Source organism: Cordyceps javanica, chromosome 7 (assembly GCF_051103115.1).
Source record: "Cordyceps javanica chromosome 7, complete sequence".
Taxonomy (NCBI): domain Eukaryota; kingdom Fungi; phylum Ascomycota; class Sordariomycetes; order Hypocreales; family Cordycipitaceae; genus Cordyceps; species Cordyceps javanica.
The window spans coordinates 105,505-131,874 of NC_139301.1; the positions used below are offsets into that span (position 1 = coordinate 105,505).

Here is a 26,370-nt window from a genome sequence, read left to right on the forward strand (position 1 = left end):
GCGCACTCCAAGTACACGTTCAGCAAAGTTGGTGGGGGATTTACAGCGACTAACAGCGCCACTGATAATAAGCTGCTCCCAGGCAGGCGGCGGGACCAAACGGCCGCCGCACTGCAAGTCATTCCCTCACAAACTCGACGACCGACGAAGGATCATGACCATGCTTGGTCATTATCAGCTCCTCTTCCTGCTCTTCTCCTGCGGCTACTTATACTCGCCTGCCGCGCTCGCCGTCTCCCTCGACGCTGCCCGCTTCAACCCGGGCGACGACGCTACCAGCGAGATGAAGATTGCCCACCTCCACACCCTGCTGGCCTGGACCCCGGCTGCTCTGGCCAATTGGCCCGAGGCCGCGGGCAAATCGATCAAGTACACGTCGGTCCCTGGTTATTTCCTCCAGGATGACCCTGCAACCGACCCGTCTACGTTTGACTATGTGAGCTACTTGTTACTTGGGATGCGCACCCCGATGGCAGCAACCCGTCTTGGTACGGATACTGACGTTGGCTATTCGTGTTTAGGCTGTACACAACTTGGGCCTGATTGAGAGGTCGTATCCTACCGACAGGAGCTATAACAATGATGCCCCCAAGACGCAGTGGCAGCGCTTTGCTCGCTGGGTCAACCATCTCAACAAGAGCTGTCGCAAGGACAGCAGCGTTAGGTACAAGGTACTCGTCATGGGCCGCCATGGCCAGGGTTATCACAACGCCGCCGAGAGCTTTTACGGGACGCCCGCTTGGAATGTAAGTCCCACTGCAATTCATCAATCTAATCTGCTTTTATTAGCTCAACTGATTTGAAAAAAACAAAAATAGTGTTATTGGGCTGAGCTCGACGGTAACGGCACTTCCATCTGGGCTGACCCCAAGCTCACCCCGCAGGGCCTAAGTGAAGCCTCCAAGGCCAATGCCTTTTACAAAACGCGCTTTGAGGAGCACGGCATGCCACATTTTCAGTCATACTACAGCTCGCCTCTCACTCGCTGCATCCAGACCGCCCAGGGCACCTTTGCCAACCTCGACCTGCCCGCCGCGCGCCCCTTTGCGCCCGTCATTAAAGAGCTGTTCCGCGAGTCCATGACCATTCACACGTGCGACCGCCGCTCGAACAAGACGTATATTCGCAGCATCGCCCCTCAATTCTCCTTTGAAGAAGGATTCACCGAGGAAGATGAGCTGTGGCGCGGCAAGCAGGGCGAGGGCGAGACCAGCGACGGACAGAGGGCGCGCAACAAGATTGTCCTCGACGACGTCTTTACGAATGACGCAAACACTTGGATCAGCATCACCAGCCACTCGGGCGAGATTGCCAGCCTGTTGGCTGTGCTTGACCATCGTAAATTCGGCCTGCAGACGGGTCAGATCATCCCTGTCCTGGTCAAGGCCGAGATCATCGACCGACCGACGACCACGTCCACCATCGTCTCGTTTACCCCAGAGGCGACTTGTAACTCGCCCCCTGTCACGAGTATTTCTGGGCAGGGTTGCGTCTGCACTGCCTCTGCGACTCCCACTCTAATGTAGAGTGGGCTGCATATTCCGCATGTACATACGGAGTACAGATTACTAGATATCCACCAGCACCTTACTCTTCCCGGATCATGCAGCCCGAAGTAAGACTCGAGAAAGTGCTTGATTGCGATAGTCGGGCGAAAATGAGTCTTGGAAAGGAGCGACTAGCCCGACTTTGAGAATCAGAAAGAGTTTGCAATGTCACAAGAGGCCATTGGACAGGCCTCGGCACCATGGCGCGAAAACTTGGGCCAAGTACCGCTCTGCGATTGATTTTTCTGGCACATTGCCTCAGAATATAATAGAAAGAAGCTCCCTGGATTGACATGTACGGCCATAGCCGAGTGAAAAATCTGGATCCCGTCCGATCTCCGAATGACAACCACTTGAGCGCCAGATTAGTAGTTGGGTCGGTGACGACCAGCGAACACCGGGTGCTGTACATTTTTGCCTTTCTTCTTTTTTTCGTTTTTTTCTCTGTATTGCTTGTATATAGATGCAGCTGGCTGACTCACATCGAGAAACAGTGTTACGCCAACTTACCACATATGCTTATTAATGCATCGGCTGCATAGTGGCATGCCAAACCTAATCGATCGGATAATCACACGTGGGGTGAAGGGAGCCTGCCTGACAAGAGGAACATACAACAATGGCAGTTATACTTTGTTTATTTCAAATCATTCGTAGTATGCTCACTGTTAAAGTGTTCGAGTGTCTCCGCGTCATCCAATACAGACGGCAGCAAGCGAGTTTGCACCCTCTAATACGAAGGCTGCAGCCTCGAGCCCAACTCGACCATCGGGTCCATCTACAGGGCGATCTTGTTTCACAAAACCTTTAGTTCGGCTGGGGCTGAAGACAGACTTCTCTATTGCCGCCGCGGAATGGCTAGTGCTCTGCCACAGTTGCAGCCGACGGTCGCAATGATGACAACAATGGTGCATGGTTACATGGCAAGCATGGCTATTACTGATAGCATACTCGAACAGAGGGGGTGATTTAGTCCCAGACCGAACCGTTGCATATGTGTAAAACCCCTTATAAGGCAGACCGCCAGCGATACCCATGGTTCCATGGGACCCGGAGGTCTTCGTTTCTTTCAGCACAACTGGCTGCTGAATTTTTTTTTTGCCGGGTATCAAATATTCATTTTTCTTGTTCATATTTCCTGATTCCGAAATGCCAATGGACGGAACGCGCCCGAGAAGATGGGCGAGCAGGGTCCGTACGGGCTGCCAAACCTGCCGGTATGTGCCAAGTGACGACGGGTTTTCCTGTAAAAGCCCGTTTTTGGAAGGACCAGCAACTCAGCTCATTTTCCGTTTTACCAGGAAGCGTCGTGTGAAATGTGACGAGACCCGGCCGGTCTGCAAAAAATGCGCCGTCGGCGGCCGGGCTTGCCATTACGCACTCGACTCGCAGCGGCGCCTTGGCGCGTCGTCTGCAGAAAGCCACCAGGGAAGGACTCTGCTGCTGCCGCTGCAGAAAACGGAACCTCCGGACTGGGATTACATGCAAGCCGTGCGTTACTGTAGGCCTGACCGCTTCCTTACGCTCGATTTTCCGTTTTGATGCTGCAGTCCAGCTAATGTGGCCCCCCCCCCCCTTTTGTGACGGGGGCAAGCAGACTTTACCTTTGTTCGGCCTCATCGCGCGGTCGACTTTGAGGGCATAGTCGAACCCCCGTTCCATATCCAAGGCGACTGGTGCATCGGATTCGTATGCAAAGTCATCGGCAACAGGCTCCAGCAGTCATGCAAGGCCCAGAACCGCATTCTACGGCCGGGCGAGGACCCTTCCCTGGCCGGGCTGTGGACAACGTACTGGCTATACTTGCACAAGCACCTGCGATTGATCAACAAGATTGTCGGCGAAAAGGTTTCTCCAGCAAGAATGGTGATTGCGCCCTTGATGGACCTCATGTCGTTTGATCTCCTCGCACAGGGAATCTTTTGGCAGTTGCACATGAAGGGATTGTTCGCCTACCTCGAGAACATTGGTGGCATCAAATTCATTCTCAGCCTCCCTCGGCTACCCCATAAGTTTGCCAGCTTGATGCAGTAAGGCCTTCCACGATAGCATTTACTCTTGCGACTGCGGACTGACAGATGTAGCCGGGCAATCACTTCCAACACGACCAGTCCCGCAAATGGGCAGGTGACCGGACATCACCACTACACCGATAAACAGCTCAAACATGTGCTTGATTCGGATATATCGAGCGACATGCCTTGCCCCACGGAGCTGTATATCGTGCTTGCTCATACATCGGTGGTCCGCCATCGCGCTGCCTCCACCGAGCCGGAGCCGGGCGAGGATTTGCACGTAATGGCGCGCAAGGTCCTTTCGGCCATTGACGGCTTCGATCCAGAAGCCTGGGCCAAGGAAAACGAGTTTGCGTCCAAGGACATCACGCTCCTCATGGGCCGACTGTATCACGCTGCGGTTCGCCTCTTCAGTACCCTGACGATGCCGCGGGCGGCTGTCTTGGCCGCGTACCCGCGCCAGGCCTGCTACGAGAGCCTGCGCAAATCACAGCGGCTAGAGCTGCTGGGACTGATACAGCAGGGACTCGGAACCTTTGACTTCTCCCACGCGCTCGGCTGGCCCATGGTGGTAGCAGGGGTGGCCTCCGGAACCTCGCACGAGGCGCGAAATGAAGCCGACTACGCTGACGTTCTCAAGACACAGGACATGGTGGATGCCTATTACACTAGAGCATGGATGTACCCAATCTCTGATATTTCCGTCTTCATCATTTTAGGAAAGCTGCGCTCCTTTTGGCGGTCCGGCAAGACTGAATGGGATGAGTGTTTCTACGAGCCGACTGCCTGCTGAAATAGCCGCGGCAGGGCGTGAGGGAGAGAGAGAGCTTAGTGTATGGCAAAATCCTGGTCTCAATATATCGCATTATATATCAGAGTCTGCAAGAGTACACGGCGTTGCATCGCCATGGTAGATGACGGCATTACCTTGACAATCGGGCTTGGATATGTACGCCAAGGCACCGCCACTTTGACCAAAGCTTTCATGACGAAAATGCTGAGATTCTACGGGATGTAGTTCAAAAATCCGTTGAAATGCGTCATCTTGTTGACCGGCATTTGTGTACAGCGTTCAACTTGAGCGATATGGAGCAAAGAATCAACGGCTGAACATGTTTTCATGCTGCTGCAGAGCGTTTCAAGTTGCGAGCATGAATGATAAAAGCTGATAATAAGACGTCAATCCGGATTGCTCACCAATTTCGCGTGTTTCCCGGCAAATTAAATGGTTCTCATGTAAAGCAACCCTGTCAGTGGTTGTTCATGCTCTGTGCTTCAAGGTTTGTCTGCCGCTGCTGCGCTAATTTGGCCATTACTGGTATAGCTTTCGCATAAATGCCAATGTCTCATATTTATGTTTCAAGTCGGTCATTAGTTAGTGTCTACTCCATACGCATCTGGGCACTAGGCAGGAGCAAGATCGATGCCCATTGTCGCGCCCGAGATCGATGAACAGACAATAAAGAGAGGATTGGTGACACAATATTGAATTTGGCAAATTCGACGAGAAAAGATGTACGACGATGCTTTATCATGTTGTCGTCACCAAATATGACAGTTTTCCGCCGAGAGCGACACTGACCGACCAGATTGGCCCGCTCTCTTTATGCTTCCCGCACCGACGGCGACCCCCCCCCCCCCCCCCTCCTCCCATCGATCCACTCCTCGACTACCACTTGCCGACTGCATCGCACTCCTCGCCGCCGCCGCCGCCATACGAGCGCTGCATCTCTCATCGGCGCGGAGCATCCCCTCGGCTGGGCCTTTGATTCTTCGTGGCTCCAGTCTCCTGCCCTAGTGCCAGCCAAGCAGGCAAAATTCTCTCGCCCGCCAACAAGCCTGCTCTGGGGTCACACCGCCGGCACGATTCCAGATCCCCCCCCCGTCTCTGCCCCGCCACAGGGGAGAGCTGCAGACCGACGAACAACCAAGACGTCGGGCGCGACGCGGCCAACCTGCAAACACGCTCGCCCATATCCCCCGTCCCCTTTCCTTTGCCACGATGCAAAATCCGTTCGCCCCCGGTTCGACATCGACGGCGACTCAGCTGGGCGGCGACGGCACGTCGCCCTCACGACCCACGACGCGCGATGGCTCGGCCGTCTCGACGGCGCTGGGCCTCCTGAGCGGCAGCCTGTCCAAGGAGCGCAAGGCGTCCTTCTCGCGCAAGGCGTCGCTGTCCAGCGCGCGCCGCCGCAGCAGCGTGTCCGCGGCGGGCGCCGGCGCGGACACCGTCATGACGGACGACTCGGCGCCGCCCGCGCTGCCAGACTACGCGCTCGCGGCGGCGGTCAAGATTGCGCCCCGCGACGGCCGCGACCCTGTTCGCAGCCCCATCAGCCCCGACGGCGCCGCGCCCGTCTCTGCCATGAGCCGCTCGACGTCGCACACGGCGTTCATGCTGCCGCCGCAGACGCCCTCGACGGCGACGGGCGTCAGCCCGACGGTGTGGAGGCAGAGCGAGGTGGCCATGATGCACCAGCAGATTATCGAGGCGGCGCAGAAGCGCATCTCGACCCTGAGTTATCTCCGCAAGGCGTAAGTGGGCGGCCTTTTTTTTTTTTTTTAAAAAAAAAAAGAAAATTGCAAAATACCCGGTTACTGACAATGTGTAGTCACGAAGGCCGGGTGTACTGGTTCAACACATATCTTTTCGAAAAGACCGACCTCGGCCGCATGCCGGCATACGACCCTCGAAAGCTCGCCCGCAAAGCCACCAATATTCTCCTCCTTGGCGTCTCGATCCCCACAATCAACGACTTGTACTCTTCCACGCCGGTCGAGTTCCTCCGGTGCCTCAACAGCCTCTTCTCCGAGTTTGACTCGTTCCAGCAGCTGCACGGTGACTCGTCCTCGTCCCTGTCCCGCGCCCGGCTGCCTAACATGTTTCGTCGGCCGGTGGGCAAGTCGCGTCGATCGACGTCGACGGCCGACATGTCGCTCGCAGACGAGAACGGCCAGGGCGGTGGCGGAGGCGGTGGTGGCGGCGGCGGCGGCGGCGGAGGCCTGCCTGCCGCAGGGACCGGAGGCAGCGGCCCGTCGGTCATGAACTTTGCCGCGTCGGAATCGGATCTCCTCCCCGGCGAGGAGTATACTTACCTGCTGACGCCGTCGCTGCCGTTTGACCCCGATTTCTTCGAGACGTTTGCCACGCTGTGCGACGTGCTCATTGACTCGTACAGGCGGTTCCTCACGTTGATGCCGACGCCGCGCGAGTGCTCCGCACCCGTGGCCGAGCTGTTTGCCAAGGCCGACTCCAAAGTTCGGAAGCTCATTGTGCAGAACATTGTCAAGGACTTTGAGGACCACAGCAAGGCGCACATCAAGTCGGAGGTGGCCAACATTGGCAAGGTCGTGTTGAGCGGGCTCATGTAACGACAAATGACTGACACGGGACCAAAAAAAAAGCATCGCTACCGAAAGGGAGTTTAAATTAGGATTTTGGCGCATTCATTGTTTTTCTGGTACTGTTTTCTCTTTCTCTGGGACTTGGACCTTGGTATATTGGGTTACGGAAAGGTGTAGCTTGGGGTTTTTGTTGAGTTTGGGCTGATACACATTCAATACGCATCTGTACGGTTCTTGTGCTTGGGGGGGATTTACAATTATTCATGTAGCCCGGGCTTTTGTTGTATGGTCACAACCTTTTGTTTTTCAACTACTTTTACACAATTGTACATTTATTCTATACATGGCTTTCCCTTGAAGCAAAAAGAGCCCCTTGTCTTTCCTCTTCTTTTCTTTTCTTTTCTTTTCTTTTCTTTTCTTTTCTTTTTTTTTTTACTTGCCGCCACCGCCGGCAGCGGCCTTGGCCTTGGCCTCCTCCTCGGCGACGAGCATCTCAATCTCCTTGCCGACGAGCCACTCGCGGCCGGCGTCCATGACGCGGTCGAGCACGTCGCCGCCGGCGAGGACGGCGGGCAGGTTGTGGACGTCGAGGGCGGCGCGGTGGTCGGTGCAGCGGTCCTGGTTGTAGTTGTAGGTGCGGATCTTGTCGCCGCGGGTGATTTGCGCGGCCGAGAGCACGCTGTCGCGCAGGCGGGCGGCCTCGTCCTCGCGGCGCTCGGCGCGCCGCGCGGCGATGCGCGACCGCATCAGCTTCCACGCCGCCTCGCGGTTGCGGTGCTGCGAGCGGTGGTCCTGCATGGACACGGTCGTGCCCGTCGGCAGGTGCGTCATGCGGATGGCCGACTCGGTCTTGTTGACGTGCTGGCCGCCGGCGCCGCGCGCGCGCATCGTCTCAATCTTGAGCTCCTGCGGGTCAATGTAAAAGTCGCTCTCGGGGTTGTCAAAGTCCATCTCGTCGGCGGCGCCGGCGGCCCCGGCTTCGGCAAAGGACGGCAGCACCCAGACGGCGACGGCGCTCGTGTGCACGCGCCCCTTGCTCTCGGTGCTGGGGATGCGCTGCACGCGGTGCATGCCCGCCTCGGCGCGGAACGCGCCGTACGCGCCGGCGTCCTCGATCTCGAGGATGGCCTCCTGCAGCGGCAGCTCGCCCTCGGCCGACGACTGGTCGCCGGCGCCCTCGGCCAGGTCGTACTTGACCACGTTGCTGCGGTAGCCCTTGCGCGCGCACAGGGCCCGGTACATCTTGAAGACGGTGTCGGCAAAGTAGCGGCCCTCGAGCCCGCCGGGGCCCGGCCGGATCTCGAGCATGCACGGCAGGTCCGCAAAGGGGTGCCGGGGCGTCAGGCTCGCCGACAGGTTCCGCTCGAGGCTCTCCAGCCTGGCGGTCTCAGCGGCCAGCTCGTCGCGCGCAATCGCCGCCAGGTCCGCATCCTGGTCGGGGTCCTCCCGGGTCATTGCCCGCAGCTCGGCGATGGCGCTGTTTGCCGCCTCCCAGTCCTCCAGCGCGGTCGCCACGCGCCGCAGCTCGCCCGCCCGCTTCGCCTTGGCCGCATCGAAGGAGTCGTTGAGGATCCTCTGTAGTTCGTTGTGCTCGGCTGTGAGGGCTTTCGCTCGCAGGATGAGACTGGGCGCGAGTGTAGATTCTGGAGAGCAAGCCGTTAGTTAGCCTGAGCAGTGCAGCTCCATGTTGGCGCGCAGCTTACCCGTAGACGCGAAGCGCGCGAATCGAAGCTTTGCCAGTGGTTGGCGATTGAACAAGGCCTTTGAGCAGCTACGACATACCCATGGCGTGCGTATCATTATTGGTTCCAGTTGGCAAAAGTGTTCGGGTCCGAAGCAGAGTGCCAGGTTTTTTTTTGGAGTCCAGAAGTGGTCGGGATAGACCTTCGCGCTAGTTCACCAAGCTATAGTGGGACGTCCACCCGCCAGCGCCATCCAGCGCACGCTGCCAATGAGGGAGGCCAGCACCATATTGATGTCTCCTAGTTAGCATTTGGAATATTTCAAGAGCGCCATAGATTTATATGTGATATACCAGCTAGGTAAGGAGGTAGTAATTGCCACAGAGTAATACAAATAACTAGTTACTTGGTAGGTGCCCGGTCACTTAATTATATTTGAATTTTTTGATTATCCAGCCCATCCTAGGTTGGGTTGAGGTGCTTGTTTTTGCCTTATTATTTCCGATAGATAAAAAACGATGACCAAAGCCGAGGCAGAGTTGAATCATTTTCCGATACTATCCTTCCGTCAATCCTTTGGTACTCATTATGCTACCTACCTGTTTGGTCAATTTGAACCTCGATTAACTGTAGTTGGATTCCTAAGCTCTTCGGTTCTCCTATATCGTCACCACCTTATTAGGGCCCGGTCCAACTTTCTATAGCGGTTCCAGTGATTCTGTTTTGCCTATTTACTGGTCATCATCCCATGGCGAAATGCCAAGCCTCTTGAACTCTCGGTCCATGAGCCCAGTCAGCGAAGAATAATGTGTACAACCAGGGACGTACTTCCCCCAGCCTATCTTTTCAAGCCCACGCTGAATTTCTGCCCAGTCAGCTCCTCCAGCATCTTTGATGCTTGCCCATGCATCGCCATCGCCCTCAATTCGACTGAGGTTGCGAGAGGCTGCCAGCCATTCCCAAAGCAGCTTCATTTCGTCCTCGAGGACACTGGCCTCAGCAAGGCTCAGCACCTTAGATGACTTCTCAAGCCACTCTTGAGTGTGACCGTTGGGCTCAAATCGCCTAAAAAGTCCACATTTCAGTCGAGAATCTGAAGTGAGCTGCGAGTGAAGCAATCGCGCCGTAAAGTGAATCTGCAGGCCAACATCGCCCTGCATTTCCAGTTTCAGCCACGTTCGTCGAACCTCCTGCTGAGCAATCCATAACCTCCAGAATTGATCCTGAGATATCTCCCACTTCATCTCTGTCAACACGCTTGACACGAACTGCAACTCCATTTGCACCGGCGACGCCCAAAGCCATGCATGTGATATGTCCTTTTCCAAAAGTTTGTACTTTTCTTTTTCATCTCTCGGAAGGCTGTTTTCTATATCCTCCAGTATCTCCTTCAAGGCTCTGAGTGACTTGAGCTCAACTCGAGTACCATGCCTGTTCATATCATCCTTCTTCGCCTTGCGCGACCGTGCAAACTGCTGAAAGACCGAGTCCCGCTTGCCGTGAAAGCTCCCCAAAGTCAGATAGTAGGGTAGAAGCCATAGCCCTCGTCGCGACTCGTTGACCTGGCCTTTTTTTACCGAAAAAAAAAAGGTCAGCACCAAAGCCGGCAGAGACTGGCTAGAGCAAACGTACCCGGTGTGGTGATCAGATGATTGAGGCGCATCTGAGACTTTCCCCATGTCAGAGGGTTGAAAATATTGGCAGGTATTCTCGATTGAAGAGGTACGATGAAGGGAAATAAGGCTTTGTTGTCAAACGCCGCTTTGGATACATCACGAATTCGTGAGACCATCCAAAGGAGACTCACTGTCGATAGACCAGGGTCCGCATTTCCACCGCCAATGTCTGAGTGGCAACCAACAAATGCGCACTGCTCGACTCTTGTCACCGCATTTGCCTTCTCCCATAGCATGGGCTTGAAACTCCTTCGTTTCTCATGCAGTGAAATGGCATGAAAGGCATGATTCACGTTTGACGGGACCTCGTTGCGCACAAAAGCGAACTTCTTTTTCCACGGGCGAAATGACCTGACTGCGCTTACAGTGTCCCACTCGGCAAGCACATGGACACGAATAGGGAATATTCTAAGTTCTCGCAAAGCTTCAAGTTTGTTCTCAAGGCGTTCCGATGCACCCTTGCGTCCTTCTGAGCTTCTTTGCCAGGCACTGTAGATGGATTCAAGAAAGCCCAAGCCTCTCCGGCGAAGGAGACCAACTTTATTGATGAAATGTGCCAGACATCGAACCGTAAACGCACCTCGTGAAAAGCCGACCAGAATGATTTCATCCATGTTGGAAGCCGCGTTGAAGTGATTGCAGAGGAAGCAATAAGCGCTGAGAATGTTGGCGTCGATTCCTGTGATGACTTAGAGATATCCAATCAAAACGGGCTTGAAATCTGTGCAAACCTTTCCCGAATGCTCCCGAAAATAATTTGTCCACTGCTAAAGATGACTGCGTACCCACGCCGCTTGAGTAGTGCACGATTTGACGGATAAATCCGTAGCGGTGTTTCTCCTGTAGAGGGCCTCTCAACGGTGATAATTCCTTGGGGGTGCCGAAATCCTCTTTTCCGACGGAATTAACAGCTCTGGCTAGTTTCGCCACATTGGTCATCGGGGCAGCCGTGCCCGACGCATTGTTCCAGGTGCCATCGCAGCAGACGAAAAGGCGCTTGCCTTCATTTACTTGCACGAGCTTCTTCATGACTTCAGTGGTCGTCACCTCGTATGTATTTTGGAAAAGTCTTGCCAAGTCGTTCACATGGTTTCTGAGATCATCCTCACGCTCTGTGTTTCTCCCTTCGACAAAATTGTAACACCCGGTATTAGCTGGCACGCACTCCGCGTTGCTTTCGGCTTTAGCACCGTCAACAGAATTAGCGCCCAAAGCATCATCTTTGTCCGCGCTTTCATCGTAGGGGTAATGCCCAGACTCCTTCAGCTCATTCTCGGTGCCTCTGGCCAGAGTAGGGTTCCGTATATGGCCACTATCCCGACGTTCACTATGGATGTGATGTTCCTCCTGGTTGCGTTCACCCAGAGCGACTTTTGCCGGAGATGGGATCGACATGAGTTCAGTGTGTATGCATCCACTGTATTTGCGATAGTTTTGAACTTATAAGTGCCGAGCTATGTCTATCAGTAGCAAGTTGCTAGATGCCGTGTGTCAACTATTTGCTTCTCGTTTTTCCAGTGATTTTGCGAAGCTGCGCCCGCACCACAGCTTTGAACGTACGTAAACTCTCGTGCGTAGAGTGAAGCGAACTTACATATATATATATTATAGTTGTTAGATAATAACCATAATCGAAAACTCCGCGCAAGTGAAGAAAGCGGTCGCCGCGAGCGTCATGGACATCATGCCTCCTATATGAGGACTCGAACAGCGCAGAGAGCTTCTCCGCTACAGAAACGACTTTCGGGCACACGGCTGTTATTTCCTTGCAAATGCCTAATCGGATGCCAGATGAAGTCTGAGAAGGCTGCTTTCTTGCCTAGATGCTAGCCTCGTTGCCTCGTTGTATGATTGGGTATCGACTCCTTGGGCATAGACCAGCCTCTCCATTCTTTGTCTGCAGCCTTGTCTCAGCCAAGCCGGCTGGCTGACGGCCCGATGCGTTTGATTTACCAGCCATTCTCTTTAATCCTTGTCCAAGTTTACTGCAGGAATACACGCGACCCACCAGTCACATAACAATCCCTTGTGTTCATCGCTACCCCAGCTCTACGACGGCCACTCAAAGACGCCTGACATTCAATGAGATGGAGCGAAGAGTCTGGCAACAATGAAACATAGATTCGTCTCATTCACATAGAAATTATCTCCACATGATGCTATTCTTGAAGGAATATCTTCTTGATGACATTATTGTAATTGTTCAAAGACTCAGAGCACACCCGGTATAAGTTGAATGACCTGCTTCAATTGTGGCCTTCCTTTTGCTTGCCTGACATATCTTCCCCTTTAAAATGAGCATTTAGAACTTGACTCCACCCGTTTACATGTACTTTCTGGGTTTCCATGTTTGATCCACCGTGGATAGGCGTGCCCGTGTTTTCACATTTACTTACGTCGGTGGCTGTTCCCAAGGATCCCAATCCCGCAAATAGATGACGAAATATTGTCTCAAAAGGAAGAATAACAGCATTGACGGGATTAAATTGACCGTAAGAAGCCGAAACATCTCTACAGGTACGTAGCTCATTGCAAAACATCCGGTCTGTCAGTTAGCTGTCGGCACTTCAGGCTAACGTTATTTGAATGCATACCCGACAGACTATTTCTTCATAAGTTGTTATGCTCTACCCCTAACGGGCAAGCCGCAGATGGATCTGTCTTATGATGGTCGACGCTCCATATATCACGCGACCAGCCGCCGAAATGGGAGTCATGGCAGTGAACTACCTTCGCTTCCTAGATTTGCCCGCCGCCCCGCCCTCAAAACTGAATGGCTCCCTAGATATTGGCACCGCTGCGGCAAACGAACTATGATGATAATTGCGGGATTTCCTTACACCGAGTGAGCGAAACTTAGGCTTTGCATATACTATGCCTTGTCTCTAGTGAGGTATTCGGAGCTGGGTTCGATTATCGGTTGCCCTAGCATTTCGACTTTAACCCAGCTGTCTCGCTGTGTAGCTATTTAACAATATTGTCGCTCTAGAGGACTCACAGCAGCATTATATCGCGTGTTACAAGTAGCCAGAAATCAGTCGCTCCAATGAGTTGCTTGACGGTGGGTGGTATACGCAAGCTGCGGTCAGATCATGTTCGCGCTGGACTCGATCGAAGTCTCGAACTCGACTGACTGCGTAGAATATCCTTTTATGTCATTTTATGCAACGATCGCGTGAGAGCACAGATTGACGCCAGCGGTTGCTCCCAGTAGACTCGCTCCTAATAGCACGGGGCCGAAATCGACTGGAGTGGTGTACAGTAGTTACTGGGGACGCAAAGTATGGGAATGCTTCACTGGGTCAATGCCAAGGACAGACTCGAATAGCTCTGGAACTTACTCAGGCCCTATGGTCCATAGCCAGCATTCAAGGTTATTGTGACTGTTTTTAGGCCGAGATTTGGTTTACGAATGTTCAGTAACTGTCCTCCTGATTTTTCACGAACAACCGTGGCTCAATCACAAGACCGCCCTCGTTCAAGATACGCTGAGAATGAGAATAATTGTAGCAATGCATTGTAAATTTTGATGAGCCCAAGCCGTTTATTTATGCTATTCATATCATAACCCTGCGTTCCATGTTGTATTCGTATAGATTTCCCAGTATATGTCATTTATTCATGATCATCGTAGCAGACTTACTTCCACGCTCAAGCGGCCTCTTTTCGGCTGCAGAATTTTGCAGCTACAAGTATTAGACCACCGACCACCAGACATGTGCCTCCCCAGAGCTGCGCGCCGAGGTAGCTGCCGTCGCCAACGTCAATCAGCTTGCCGGCCAAAGGCGGTCCCGTCAAAGCAGCTATGCTCACGAGACTGAATATCATGCCGATTCTCGTTCCGCTTTTGCTGAGGTCTTTGGTCAGACCGGCCAATGTTGCTGGGAAAAGCCCCTGGATGCCAGCACCAAAGTAGCCCAGGAATATGATCCATATATATTCGTCTCTGATAGTCTTTACACCGACCCATGCAAAGACGCATACTGCCATTGCGAATATAGTGGGCAGAAATACGTTGACGGCGCCAAAGTAACGGTCGCCGAGATACGCGGGGACCATTCGCCCCGGAATACCGATCGCGTTAATGACGATGAGCATGTTGAAAGAGTCATCCTGCGACCCTTTGAGAAAATTGACAGCATATGCGCGGGCCTACTTTCGGGTTAGTACGAGAATCACTCGACGCCGGAAACCGAACTCACGTAAAAGTACACAAAGTAAGTTGCCCATAGCGTGATGAACATGCTGATTGCGAACAGCACATACGTCGCTTCTTGAAAAGCAGTCGTGTCGATGAACGCGCCAGCTTTGCGAGGCGCCAGCCGCGTCCGCACGCAGGCCAGCACGATCCCGTACACGGCCAGCACGACAAAGCCCATGATGCGCATGGTCCAGCCAAAGCCGATGCCGTGCAGCAGGTTCCGCGCGATGAGCGGGAACACGATGCCGCCCGTCGCGCCGCCGCAGGCGCACGCGGAGATGGCCAGCGTGCGCCTCCTCGCAAAGTACGTCGACGTGTTGGCGACCATGGGGGCAAAGATGACGCCGCAGCCGAGGCCCTGGCAGAGGCCCTGCGCCAGGAAGAGCTGCCAGTACCGCGTCGCCGCGCTCGCGGTAAAGATGCCGACCAGCTGCAGGAGAGCGCCGACGACAAGCATGGGCCGGAAGTAGCCCGCGTCAAAGAGCCGGCCGGAGAAGGCGCCGACGAGGAGGATCAGACAGATCTGCACGCTGCCGATCCAGGAGACGGCGGACGGGTCGAGAGAAAGCTGCTGCTCGTAGTACGGCTGGAAGATGCCAAAGCTGATGATGTAGCCCCAGGTATTGAAAACGATGAGGTGGCCGGCAAGGACTTGCAGCCAAGCGGTCAGTCCTCCGTCCGGAGGTGGCGACGTCCCCGCGGGTATGTTGTTTGGCATTGGCGTTTCTGTGCTGTGTTCTCTCGTTGTTTTTGTAGCACCTCCGCCGCTACTTTGTAGTACCATTGTCGTCTCTTATATTATTATTTTTTTTTCCGCTTTTTTTATCCTCGTATTCGCTCGTTGTGCTGCATTGCATTGCCCAGGTCTCTCGGAGAGGATTTTCTATAATTTTACCAGTCCCTTTCCGAGAGCGATCAAGGAGCAGGGATAGAAGGATACGAATTAATCCGAAGACGCGAATTCGACTCAGAATGAGTCCCATGCACAAAAGGGTGGGCAGAATTGCATTACAACTAGTTAGTCAGTTACGTTGGCAGAGTGTGCCAGTGCGGCTTCGGGGTTCCGGCTCCGCTCAGTGTCGCCATTGAGTAACTCCGGACCAGAACGGGTATAACGCCGCTTGGGGTGGACGTGCGAGCGATGATCGCTTTTGCGAGATCGGTACCTATTTGGCGCCGTGCCCATGTCAAATTGAGCTTGGACCTGAACATGGCTAAAGTTGCTCTAAAAGCTGCACCGATTGCGCCGAGATCCGTCGGTCCGGCGCTGCCCATGAAGGAGCTCCGCGCAGGCCTATATCAGATTTCGGCAAATGACTAGTTATGTGTTGCATGCTATGTAACGCAATTCAGCCTCCAACGATACTACTTGCCCTCCCGGTGTAAATCTTCGGAATTTCAATTCCCGTGCTGCTCACTCTGCTGCCGGCTATGCTCAGCACACCAAGTCCAGGCTTTGCCCGTATGTAATCCGTGCAAGAATGAGACAGAAACGAGATGTGGGGTTATAGAAGCCGAATGCTCGAAGATGATGCAACTATTCCATTGTAGCTGTAGCTGTATAGTACGTCTGGTGAGCTTACCAAGAGTTGGCCCGTTGGGCGTATCTTATTAGCACTGCACGCCTAATAAATTCTGTCGCGTTTTGACCATCCTACCAGAAACCACTTTTCAGTTGCGCTTGACGAATTGTTTATTTTTCATTTCGCTCTTGTTTTTATCCTTATTTTCTTTCGTTTCATTTCTAAAATGCACAAGAATACTGAGCTGCCTGTAAGTGCCGGCAGTTTCTTGCTAAACTTTTATTGACCTCTCGATTCGGCTGTCTGCGAAACGGAAAGTCATGTAGTTGTAGCTATTGTGCATTGTTGATGACGAAGCTTAACAGCAACTATCTAGTTGAAGGAAACTCGGCGAGCGATTGTGTCCCGAAGTGAGGCTCCATGCTGACAGCAACGAGTGAATAGTTGTGCACTCTTATTGCAGCGGAAACTCAATACTGAATAAAGGCCGTTGAAAATTTAATGTAGCATTCACATTGATGGCTGATTCGATTGCTGCCCCTGACAGGCGGGTGCCAGAATAGAGGGGCTTTTCGTCAAATCTCAGCCTCAGCCTGATTGCCGACCTGGGTTCGCCCACTCTGACTACGCAAAATCTTCTGCCTCGCAGATGTTTTAAGCCACCTTCCTTCGCTTGTTCATGCACCTCAGCCCAAAGTATTGATGGCTTGATGCGCCGTTGGATACCTGGCAGACATTCTGCCTGCTTTCAAGATTGGCGTTTCTGCCCAACATGGGCTCTCTGGCTCGATATGGGGACTCGATGGTAGTACCATCGAAAGACCAGCAGCTGGCCAAGCGAAAGAAGCGATGGGCCCCAAGAGTGAGGACAGGATGCTGGACATGCCGGTACAACCCCTCCCCTGGGTCCTCTGCGGGTGAAGCAACTCATCAGTGGTCGATTTACTGAGAACTTTGCGCAGATCTCGTCGTGTCAAGTGTGACGAGGCCAGGCCATTCTGTATGCGCTGCCGCAGTGGCGGGAGAAGATGTGCTGGCTTCCTCGATTCGGTCGGTCCGTCTCTGCGGCTCGGCGCTGCGCCCGTGGCTTCATGCCCGGAGGAGCGGAGGCTCAACCGCTACTTCCTCGATCAGTTGCACTCGGCCGTGGCGGACGAGTTCAACGGCGAGTACTGGCGCTACCATGTTCCTCGGTTCGTAATGACTGCGCCGGCCGTCTGGCACGCGACCAACGCGCTCTCGGCCCTGATGTGGGCAAGGAACGACATAAGAGGCGACCCAGCAACCGCCGACCGCGCGAAGCTGAACAAGCTCACCGTCATCCAGCACTCGGCATCTTTGAAGCATGTTTTGCAATTGACGAGAAGAGAGAATTTGTCTGTAGGAGACAAAGCGGTCATTATAGTAGCCAACTTCTTTTTCTGCGCCATTGCCGGTCATCCGGGCAACATTGAAACCTTTATGGCTTTGCACAAAAAGACCGTTTTACTCCTTCGTCACTGGCAGTTCTGGGAGTACGTAGACTCTTCAACAGAATCGATGCACTTGCTGTATCTCTTCATCAAGTCGGTCAGGATCTGCGAAGAATCCTTGCTTTTGACTTCCCAACCTCCAGACGATGATTGGCAGGAAGCCCTCGCATCTCTTCAAAATCGGGCGCCCGGCTCTGCTATAAAAGCATACATTGAGCTGGAAATGCTCTGGATTGGATTATATACTGTCTTGGACAAATTTTTGGCCCAACCTAGCGCCTCAACAATTGATGTAGCGGCGGTGGACATGCGACGCACCACGCTCCAGAGCAGATTCACATTGTGGGCAGAGCGATATCAGCTTCTGATGCATTTCAACAGAAATATTCACCCTTTGGCAGCTGCAGCGCTCAGGGTGCGGTGTATTCTGACTCGCATCTCATTCAAGATGCGTCTGCTTCCGTTCGAGCATGTGGCGGATGAAACATGCTGGGATCCCTTTGACGACGACTTCACCTCCGCCTGGAGCATTATTCAAGAGGTACTAGCCACGGCAGAAAGCCAGAATACAAGCGCGCAAGTTAGATTCAGGCCTTCCTTGCGGACGTATTTACAATTCATCGCTCGATATTGTCGGAAGCATGACCTTCGTCATGCGGCAGCTGCGTTGCTCAGAGCCGAGATTTCCATTGGCCTCTGTGGCAAACCACCCAAAACGCCTCTTCTCATCGAAAGTATCATCGCGCTCGAGGAAGGACAGTGGGACTCATGCCGCCAAGCTCCAAAATGCGAACGGGGGGTGTTTGTCTGCAACTGGCACCGCGTTGCCAAGGTGCATGCAGCCTCATTACGAGAGTCAGAGTATCACGAATTCCAATGCCGGACTGTCGGTGACGTTGTGTGTGGCAACGCTGGTACCACATTCCGTCTGACCGCTTCTCTCTGGGCCTGAAATCCTCCAGAGGTTTAGATGGCAGCTTCTCAGGCGACTGCAAACAAAGTTTGCGAAAGTGAACCTGGTCAACAGCACTGCGCCGCCGGAAAGAAGAGCGCAGCGATGTTTGTGATCCCGGGGGAAGTCAGGAATACTGCTGCTGTCAAATTTGATATCTGGTATTCATACAATCGACTGCTATTATGAGTTTCCTCACCCATGAGCTGTACTTGAGCCGCGCGGACAACTGGGTTGCGGGTGGAAGGAAGGTCACCACCGAGGCTACATTATTAGGAGGGTCTCTATCTACAACAATCGCTTTAGACCGGCTCATCAGTCGGTCGTTTTTAGCGTTCCATACTTCACAGTCTTGAGCCACGTAATGATAATGTTGTGCAATTCGAATCTTAGGTATCTGAACAGGGCTCCCGAGCAACAAACAATACAGTAATTTGCAGAAATTCAAAGTAACTTGCCTTGCGCATCATTCTTCAACGCCAATCATACCATATTGTGCATCATTCATATGGAGATGCTTCCATAAATGATGAAAATCCGGGTTGCCTCGCGAGTTTCCTTCGCTGGTGTCTTTGCCTGACCACCCGAGTACGGCCAGGGAATCGAATATCATGATCAAGACCCCTCTCGCGACCACGACATTATCCCCTGGATAAACGGGCTTTCCGGGGTTGCCTCGCGAGTTTTCTTCGCTGGTGTCTTTGCCTGACCACCTGAGGACGGCCAGGGAATCGAATATCATGATTAAGACCCCTCTCGCAACCACGAGTCGCTGGAACGTTTCTAGCGAGGTCGTAATCGCCACGCTAATGAAAGCGCACATATGCGTCGTAAACCACGACATTGTCCCCTGGATAAACAGGCTTTCCGGGGTTGCCTTGCGAGTTTCCCTCGCTGGTGTCTTTGCCTGACCACCTGAGGACGGCCAGGGAATCGAATATCATGATTAAGACCCCTCTCGCGACTACGAGTCGCTGGGACGTAATCATGAATGTGTGGTTCCAGACGTATTCATCAACGCCGTTGAACGCGTTGGAACCGATTCTGGGATCCATTGCACTGGCAGTGTCAGTTGCGGTCTTCTAGCAGGGCATACAACATAGTCGGGGAACTCGCTCTAGCGTTGGCAGCAGAGTGCTGCGTGCATTCCTCGGCGGACATCGAAGCAGGTCGATTCAACATACAAGTTTCAGTCTCTATCACCTCGAGGCAGGTTCAAGACTGCTCTGAACCGCGATGGTTCCAGTTTCTTTTTCGAAATTGCAGATGCGATGTGAAGAAGGAACGCTTCTACATTTCTGCGGTTCATGGGCACCTTCTTATAAGTTTTCCTAATGGCAGCCCAATGTTGTACAATTTCACACTGTCACAATAGGGAATTATCAAAGTCCTCTACGGCCATGTATCTGCATGCGCGCTTGGAGTACACAGCATTTCGAAAGTTTCAGTGAGGTCTGACGCCGAGTCGCGCTTGGCTACACTCGACTAGTACGTAGAGTCTGGAGACCAAGTTGACGGTGTACAGTCCGACAACAGTAGTGATAATGGCGACAACAGTAGTGATGATGGGAGGCCAGGAACGAACAAATGTCTTGGATTGTTTGCCTTACTCTGTTGCTGCTACGTTTCACGACGTTGTCAGAGCACAAATCGCGGCCCGTCGCGGCATTGTGACGTTGAGCTGAAAAATCGCCGGCGCGCCAGTGTCGATGAGTGGATCTTGTTGCTTAGAAATGCATCCGTTCGTAATTAGAAGATTTATATAGTATTTATTAGTCTTGTGAGTCAACGTCGTGCGGCTGGAGTGCAAAGTAATAATCCACTTCCCGTGTCGTTGATCCTATATATTGGTGTCAAGCTCCTTCTTGTGCCACTTCCAAGTGGTATCCGCTGTCGGACAATACTTACTCAAAACCTCCAAGGCACAAATCATCATTACACAAAAGACACCCGACATGTCCTACTCACTCTTCATTGGAAACAAGCGTTACTCTAGCTGGTCCATGCGGCCCTGGGTGCTCTTCAAGGCCGTGGGCGTGCCCTTTGAGGAGAGGCTGCAAATCTTCAAGCCGACGCCGCGGCAGCCCGACTTCATCGCCTTTTCGCCGACGGCCAAGGTGCCCTGCCTGCACGACCCGGCGTCCGCGGCCGTGGTCTGGGACTCGCTGGCCATCTGCGAGTACGTCGCCGAGAGCCACCCCGCCGCGTGGCCGAGCGACCGCGCCGCCCGGGCCTTTGCCCGCAGCGCCGCCGCCGAGATGCACTCTGGCTTCCCCGCGATCCGCGACCAGTGCTCGATGAACGTCGGCCTGCGCGTCGAGTTCGGCCCCGTCGGCGAGGACCTGCAGGGCGAGCTGGACCGCCTGACGGCGCTCTTCAGCGAAGGGCTGGACAGGTTTGGCGGGCCGTGGATCGCCGGGCCGACGTTTTCGGTGGCGGACGCCTTTTACTCGCCAATCGCGTCGCGCATGAAGACGTTTGGCCTGTCGATCCCTGGGCCGGCTGGAGAGTACATTGATCGTTTGTTTGAGCATCCTGCGGTGCAGCAGTGGATAGCGGAGGGCATTGCGGAACACTCTCGAGAGCCATTCCACGAGAAGGACTGCATTCGCGGGCGCAAGGTTTTGCAAGATCTGGAGCAATCCAACTGAAGACGGGTAAAACAAGTTGGATTTATTAGACTAAAATTACGGCAAGCTACGACAGATCCAAACTAAACCACAAATTCAATTCAAGTTATTTTGTTCTTCTCACAGCTTGCAGATATGTAATGGACTGCAAACCCTCACTGTGTTCAGGGTAGCAAGAGTCAGTCACGAGGCGGGCCAGGCTGACCTGCAGTGTGAGGCGCGCCCCCCGCCGCTGGTAACGATTGCTCCTCTCCAGTTGTCCTCTTCCGACTGTTTGCACTCAACGAATCGGCAACTGGCACATCATCAAAATTCTCTGGTACCGCAATAATGGCTGGCCAAGGTACAAGCCGAGGTCTTCGGGACATTACGTTTCATCTCATTTCGCTGCTGGTCATCGCGACACTCGGGCCGCTACAATTCGGTTTCCATCTGGTACGCCTGTCTTACCCTACCAGCCCGTCGCGGGGCCCTCCCTTGAAGTTACGACCCGGACGGCAACAGCAGCTAACACGCTCCAACAGGCCGAGCTCAACGCGCCCCAGGACGTCATCACCTGCAGGAAAAAGTCCATTTCCTCCATCGTCGCGAGGTTGGCGTTGCGCTTCCTCGCCGCGGGCCGCCAAGATGACGACGCCACCAGCTGGGTGCCCGCGTGCATCCCGATGAACGAGGCCGCATTTGCCTTTGTGTCCTCGGCGTTTACGGTGGGCGGCCTCATCGGCGCCCTCAGCTCCGGCGACTTCGCCTCCAAGCGCGGCCGCCTGCCTGCGATGCGCCTGACCGCCCTGCTGTTCGCCCTGGGCTCCTTGGTCGAGACCGTGTCCGGGGGCGTGGCAGTCTTCTCGCTCGGCCGTTTCCTGGCCGGCATCGGTGCTGGCGGCGCGACCGTCATTGTGCCTCTGTACATTAGCGAGATTGCGCCGCCTGACCAGAGAGGCCTCTTTGGTGTCATGACGCAGGTCGCGATCAATGTCGGCATCTTGGCAGCGCAGATTCTAGGCTATTTTTTCAGTCACGGTGGTGCGTGGAGGGTCATTCTTGGTGCTGCCGTCTGCATCGGTGTGGCACAAGCAGTTGGGCTGCTGGCCGTTCCAGAGAGCCCTGCTTGGGTAGCGGCTCATGGTGATGCGACTCGCGCCAAGCGTATCTTGCAAAGAATTCGCGGCCACAACGTCGACATTGGAGACGAAACGGTCGCGTGGGAGGGTGCTGGCTCTGCTGAGGAAGCCCAGGGCCTCCTTTCGCAGTCAGAAGAAGGGATGGTCTCTGCAGGTGGGGAGAGCACTCCTCCAGACCATCTCGGCTTCCTTCAAGTCGTCAAGGATCCCATGTACCGACCAGCCATTGTCGCTGTCGTTGGAGCCATGTTTGTCCAGCAATTATGCGGCATCAACTCGATCATCATGTACTCTGTATCGCTTTTGCAGGATCTTTTACCCATCTCGTCGGTTCTTCTCACCATCCTGGTGTCTGTTGTGAACCTGGCAATGACCCTCGGCTGCTCACCATTGCCAGACCGCATTGGACGCAAGACTTGCCTCATGATCTCCGTGATTGGTCAAGGATGTAGCTCACTTGCCCTGGCCCTGTCTATTGTCTCTGGATTCCAGATATTGTCTGCATTCGCCGTCGTCTTTTTTGTTGCCTTCTTTGCGGTCGGTCTGGGCCCTGTACCTTTCATCCTTGCTTCGGAGCTGGTCGGTCAGGAGGCAGTTGGCGCAGCACAGAGCTGGGCTCTCGCTGGAGCCTACGTTTCAACATTCATCGTCGCGCAATTCTTCCCCATTCTCAACAGTGCTCTCAACAAAGCCTTTGGTGGCCATGGTGGCTGGGTCTACTTTGTTTTTGCTGCGGTGGCTGCCGCCTCTGCCCTCTTCATCACTTGGAAAATCCCCGAGACCAAGGGCAAGAGAGATGTAGATGAAGTCTGGGGTCGTACTCGTCGCCTTGATTAAACATGCTATTCATTCATCATTGTAAGATAGCGCTAGCGTACATTGACCACATTTTCTTTATGCAAACTCGCGTCTACTGAGGATTATTTGGTACAGTTGCAACAAGCCAGCTCGGACACCATCAACAATGTAGACGGACCGACCTCGCTCCTGGCCGTATACCTCGAGCGCGGCGTCTCGAATGATACTCTCCAGACCGGCCATCCCGCCGCAGCCCATGACAACACAGCGCACGTTGGAGACTTTTAGCAACCGAACAGTGGCGTCCTTGAGCTTAGCCTGAACTTGCTCCGGCGACACAGTGTGGAAGTCGCCTGCTGTCAACCCACTCGAGAAGGTGCCGGCAAAGCGGTCATTCGGCTGCCCGGCCGCCTGTCCCAAAAACGCGTTGACGCCGTCACCTAGATGAGTCTCCCAGAATGCGCCGGTAGTGACAATACCCCACGACTCGTTTCCGCCGGGGGGCGCAATGATGGAGAGCGACGCCAGTATGCTGGCCTCGAAAATGCCAGTGACGGCGGCCGTAGTCATGGAGGATAGCTTTGATACTAGTGAGTGAACACTAAAGCATGCTATGAGAACAGCATCGTAACTGTTCAAGTGGAGGTTGCCAGCAAGAATGTCTGCAAGTACGGCCTCGGTGCTAGCTTGTATTCCCTCATCATCGTTGATGCTGGCGGGAGCAGAGCTGGGGGCGGTATACGTGGAAATTTCCAATTTCTAGAAGTTTCAACAAAAATGAGAAATTCTCTCCAAAAACATTGTAAGTTGGATATCGGAGAAGAGTGTAAATACCTCGCCGAGTATCAGGCTGGAGACGGCCGCTTTCATGCCCTCCGTCATCGCTCTAGAGCTGTTCGGGTTCAGAATCAAGACCCTGAATTTTGATGGGGACGCCATTGTGACAGCTTGCGAAAAAAGAGGAATCGAGAAAAAGAAGAGAAGAATAACCGCAAAAAGTTATTGTGAGTTTTTTTAAATGGAAAACTTGTATACTAGGATTTACTCGAATCCATTTGTCAAAGCCAAAACCACCGTGCCATTCAGAGCGCCGGGCATCGCCGGCCCGCTCCGGTGCTACAGGGTATCTACATAGTACACAAGTATGTACCGCGGGGGTTCACGTGATGCATTCAGCCACCTCTGACGTTCGTCCGACCCCACCATTCAGGCCCAGCTAGCCAACTCGAAGCTGTCAAGGCTGCTGCGTCTCAACACCACGTCACCTCGTGCAGCACCTCCTTTTCGCCTTGCAAGTACTATACAGCTGTCGCAAAGATGGCCAATCCTCCGCCCATCGGTATGTCCATGATCCTACCTTGCGACACCAGCCCCTTCGTCCGAATGGCTTCCGGCCCCGAGCCTCGCGGTCGCTGACGTATACAACCCCTCTCCTTTCATAGTGCTCGACGGCGGCACCGGTTTCCTCAAGGTCGGCTACGCTGCGCAGAACTTCCCCGAGCACCAGTTCCCCTCCATCGTCGGCCGGCCGATTCTGCGTTCGGAGGAGAAGACGGACAATGACATCGTAATCAAGGACATCATGTGCGGCGACGAGGCCGCCGCCGCCCGCACCATGCTGCAAATAAGCTACCCCATGGAGAATGGCATCGTCAAGAAATGGGATGATATGCAGCATCTTTGGGACTATACCTTTTATGAGAAGCTTCAGATCGACCCAAGAGGCCAGAAGATTCTGCTCACAGAGCCTCCGATGAACCCGCTCAAGAACCGCGAACAGATGTGCGAGGTCATGTTTGACAGATACGGATTCGGTGGCGTATATGTTGCCATTCAAGCAGTTCTAGCCCTCTATGCCCAGGGTATGGCTAATGCAAAGATTCTGTACGTTATGTGGGAGCGATCACTAACAATATCGCGCAGGTCTAAGCTCTGGTGTCGTTGTCGACTCTGGCGATGGCGTTACACACATTGTCCCCGTCTACGAATCCGTCGTCCTCAACCATCTTACAAAGCGACTGGATGTTGCTGGCCGCGACGTCACCCGCAATCTTATCAAGCTGCTTCTCCGCCGCGGCTACGCCCTAAACCGAACCGCCGATTTCGAGACTGTACGCCAGATCAAGGAGAAGCTCTGCTATGTATCATATGACCTGGAGCTCGACAAGGCTCTTAGCGAGGACACGACGGTTTTGGTGGAAAACTACACACTGCCCGACGGCCGCGTCATCCGCGTGGGAAGCGAGCGTTTCGAGGCGCCCGAGTGCCTGTTCCAGCCTCACCTAGTCGACAACGAGTCGCCTGGCCTCGGCGAGTTCCTGTTCAACACTATTCAGGCTGCCGACGTGGACATTCGCGCGTCACTGTTCAAGGCCATCGTTTTGTCTGGAGGCAGCAGCATGTACCCGGGACTGCCGTCGCGCCTGGAGAAGGAGCTGAAGCAGCTGTGGCTCACGCGCGCACTGCAGGGCAACCCCGAGCGCCTGAGCAAGTTCAAGGTGCGCATAGAAGACCCTCCCAGGAGAAGACACATGGTATTCTTGGGCGGCGCCGTCTTGGCCAACATCATGGCCGACAAGGAGAGCATGTGGGTAACAAAGGCGGAGTGGGATGAGCAAGGCCCTCGCGTGCTGGAGAAGCTGGGTCCACGATGAGGCGGCCAGCCAGACATGTGAAAAGGGAACAAGGGTGGATGACTACGCGCAGCCCAGACTTGACTGTAACGGTGAACCCACGGTCATCGTACACATGTGATTTTTTTTATTCAGCTAGGCGAGAAAAAAATATTCGGCATGAATTTATTGTGATTTCAAGGTTCCGGTTCCAAGTCGAGGTTGCCAGTCAACTTGCAAAGCTTAGTCATCTTGCGATGTAGCTGCCTCAGGGCACACTTTGGGGCCAAAGATGACGCCTCCTCGTCTTTCCTTTTGTGACAAACAGTTTTGCAGTACGCTTTGGCATTAAAAATTCGCAGAATACATCGTTTGCATAAAAGAAGCGGCTACGCAGGAGAAAGACTGCCTTTACCCTCACCGTCTCGCCCAATTGCAACAGTGCGCAGGCAGGTTCGCCTGCTGTCGCTGCACGTCGAGGCCCGCGAGTGTGTCACTGCGTGCGCATGCCCAGCGTCGACTCCAACTAATAAGGGTAGTTCATACCGCCGCCCTGTTTGTTGCATCGCGAAGGCCCCCGAGACTCCACCGCAATCTCATCTCCAGGTCCGGAGCCCGGGGGGGAGGGAAAGGCTACAACTGCTGCTGCTGCGACTTACTGCGACTACTGCTGCGACTACTGCTGTTGCGCTTCTCTATTTCTTGCTTTTTTTTTTTGCCGGGCTCGCCTGTGGAACGCCGACCGGAATTCCGCCGAGTCGATCATAGGCCAAACCAGCCCCGAAGTTTCCGA

At 54.0% G+C, this 26,370-nt stretch overlaps 9 protein-coding genes across 9 annotated transcripts; 5 read left to right on the plus strand and 4 right to left on the minus strand.

Moving 5' to 3' along the window:
- Window positions 1-154: 154 nt before the first annotated feature.
- On the plus strand, window positions 155-4,355 carry V2A60_009551 (histidine phosphatase superfamily; the record flags this gene model as incomplete). The annotated part of the gene is made up of 5 exons (XM_083260816.1): window positions 155-436; window positions 522-746; window positions 819-1,449; window positions 3,145-3,577; window positions 3,632-4,355. 5 exons carry the CDS (start codon window positions 155-157, stop codon window positions 4,353-4,355), a joined length of 2,295 nt encoding a protein of 764 aa, XP_083116942.1.
- Window positions 4,356-5,564: 1,209 nt separating this feature from the next.
- On the plus strand, window positions 5,565-6,937 carry V2A60_009552 (uncharacterized protein; the record flags this gene model as incomplete). The annotated part of the gene is made up of 2 exons (XM_083260817.1): window positions 5,565-6,100; window positions 6,178-6,937. The coding sequence occupies 2 exons, from the start codon at window positions 5,565-5,567 to the stop codon at window positions 6,935-6,937; spliced, it is 1,296 nt and encodes a 431-aa protein (XP_083116943.1).
- Window positions 6,938-7,342: 405 nt separating this feature from the next.
- On the minus strand, window positions 7,343-8,696 carry V2A60_009553 (uncharacterized protein; the record flags this gene model as incomplete). Its single annotated transcript, XM_083260818.1, has 3 exons — window positions 7,343-8,534; window positions 8,614-8,641; window positions 8,693-8,696. The coding sequence occupies 3 exons, from the start codon at window positions 8,694-8,696 to the stop codon at window positions 7,343-7,345; spliced, it is 1,224 nt and encodes a 407-aa protein (XP_083116944.1).
- Window positions 8,697-9,323: 627 nt separating this feature from the next.
- V2A60_009554 (T6SS phospholipase effector Tle1-like catalytic domain-containing protein) lies at window positions 9,324-11,663 on the minus strand (the record flags this gene model as incomplete). The annotated part of the gene is made up of 3 exons (XM_083260819.1): window positions 9,324-10,159; window positions 10,225-10,947; window positions 11,054-11,663. 3 exons carry the CDS (start codon window positions 11,661-11,663, stop codon window positions 9,324-9,326), a joined length of 2,169 nt encoding a protein of 722 aa, XP_083116945.1.
- A 2,256-nt stretch (window positions 11,664-13,919) lies between these two features.
- Window positions 13,920-15,187, minus strand: V2A60_009555 (uncharacterized protein; the record flags this gene model as incomplete). The annotated part of the gene is made up of 2 exons (XM_083260820.1): window positions 13,920-14,420; window positions 14,471-15,187. The coding sequence occupies 2 exons, from the start codon at window positions 15,185-15,187 to the stop codon at window positions 13,920-13,922; spliced, it is 1,218 nt and encodes a 405-aa protein (XP_083116946.1).
- A 1,654-nt stretch (window positions 15,188-16,841) lies between these two features.
- V2A60_009556 (thioredoxin-like protein) lies at window positions 16,842-21,067 on the plus strand (the record flags this gene model as incomplete). Its single annotated transcript, XM_083260821.1, has 3 exons — window positions 16,842-16,909; window positions 16,955-18,005; window positions 20,339-21,067. The coding sequence occupies 3 exons, from the start codon at window positions 16,842-16,844 to the stop codon at window positions 21,065-21,067; spliced, it is 1,848 nt and encodes a 615-aa protein (XP_083116947.1).
- Window positions 21,068-21,376: 309 nt separating this feature from the next.
- V2A60_009557 (general substrate transporter) lies at window positions 21,377-23,004 on the plus strand (the record flags this gene model as incomplete). Its single annotated transcript, XM_083260822.1, has 2 exons — window positions 21,377-21,481; window positions 21,571-23,004. 2 exons carry the CDS (start codon window positions 21,377-21,379, stop codon window positions 23,002-23,004), a joined length of 1,539 nt encoding a protein of 512 aa, XP_083116948.1.
- Window positions 23,005-23,061: 57 nt separating this feature from the next.
- Window positions 23,062-23,904, minus strand: V2A60_009558 (Asp/Glu/hydantoin racemase; the record flags this gene model as incomplete). Its single annotated transcript, XM_083260823.1, has 2 exons — window positions 23,062-23,724; window positions 23,800-23,904. 2 exons carry the CDS (start codon window positions 23,902-23,904, stop codon window positions 23,062-23,064), a joined length of 768 nt encoding a protein of 255 aa, XP_083116949.1.
- Window positions 23,905-24,282: 378 nt separating this feature from the next.
- Window positions 24,283-25,619, plus strand: V2A60_009559 (actin-related protein 2; the record flags this gene model as incomplete). Its single annotated transcript, XM_083260824.1, has 3 exons — window positions 24,283-24,304; window positions 24,408-24,827; window positions 24,889-25,619. 3 exons carry the CDS (start codon window positions 24,283-24,285, stop codon window positions 25,617-25,619), a joined length of 1,173 nt encoding a protein of 390 aa, XP_083116950.1.
- Between the last annotated feature and the right edge of the window lie 751 nt (window positions 25,620-26,370).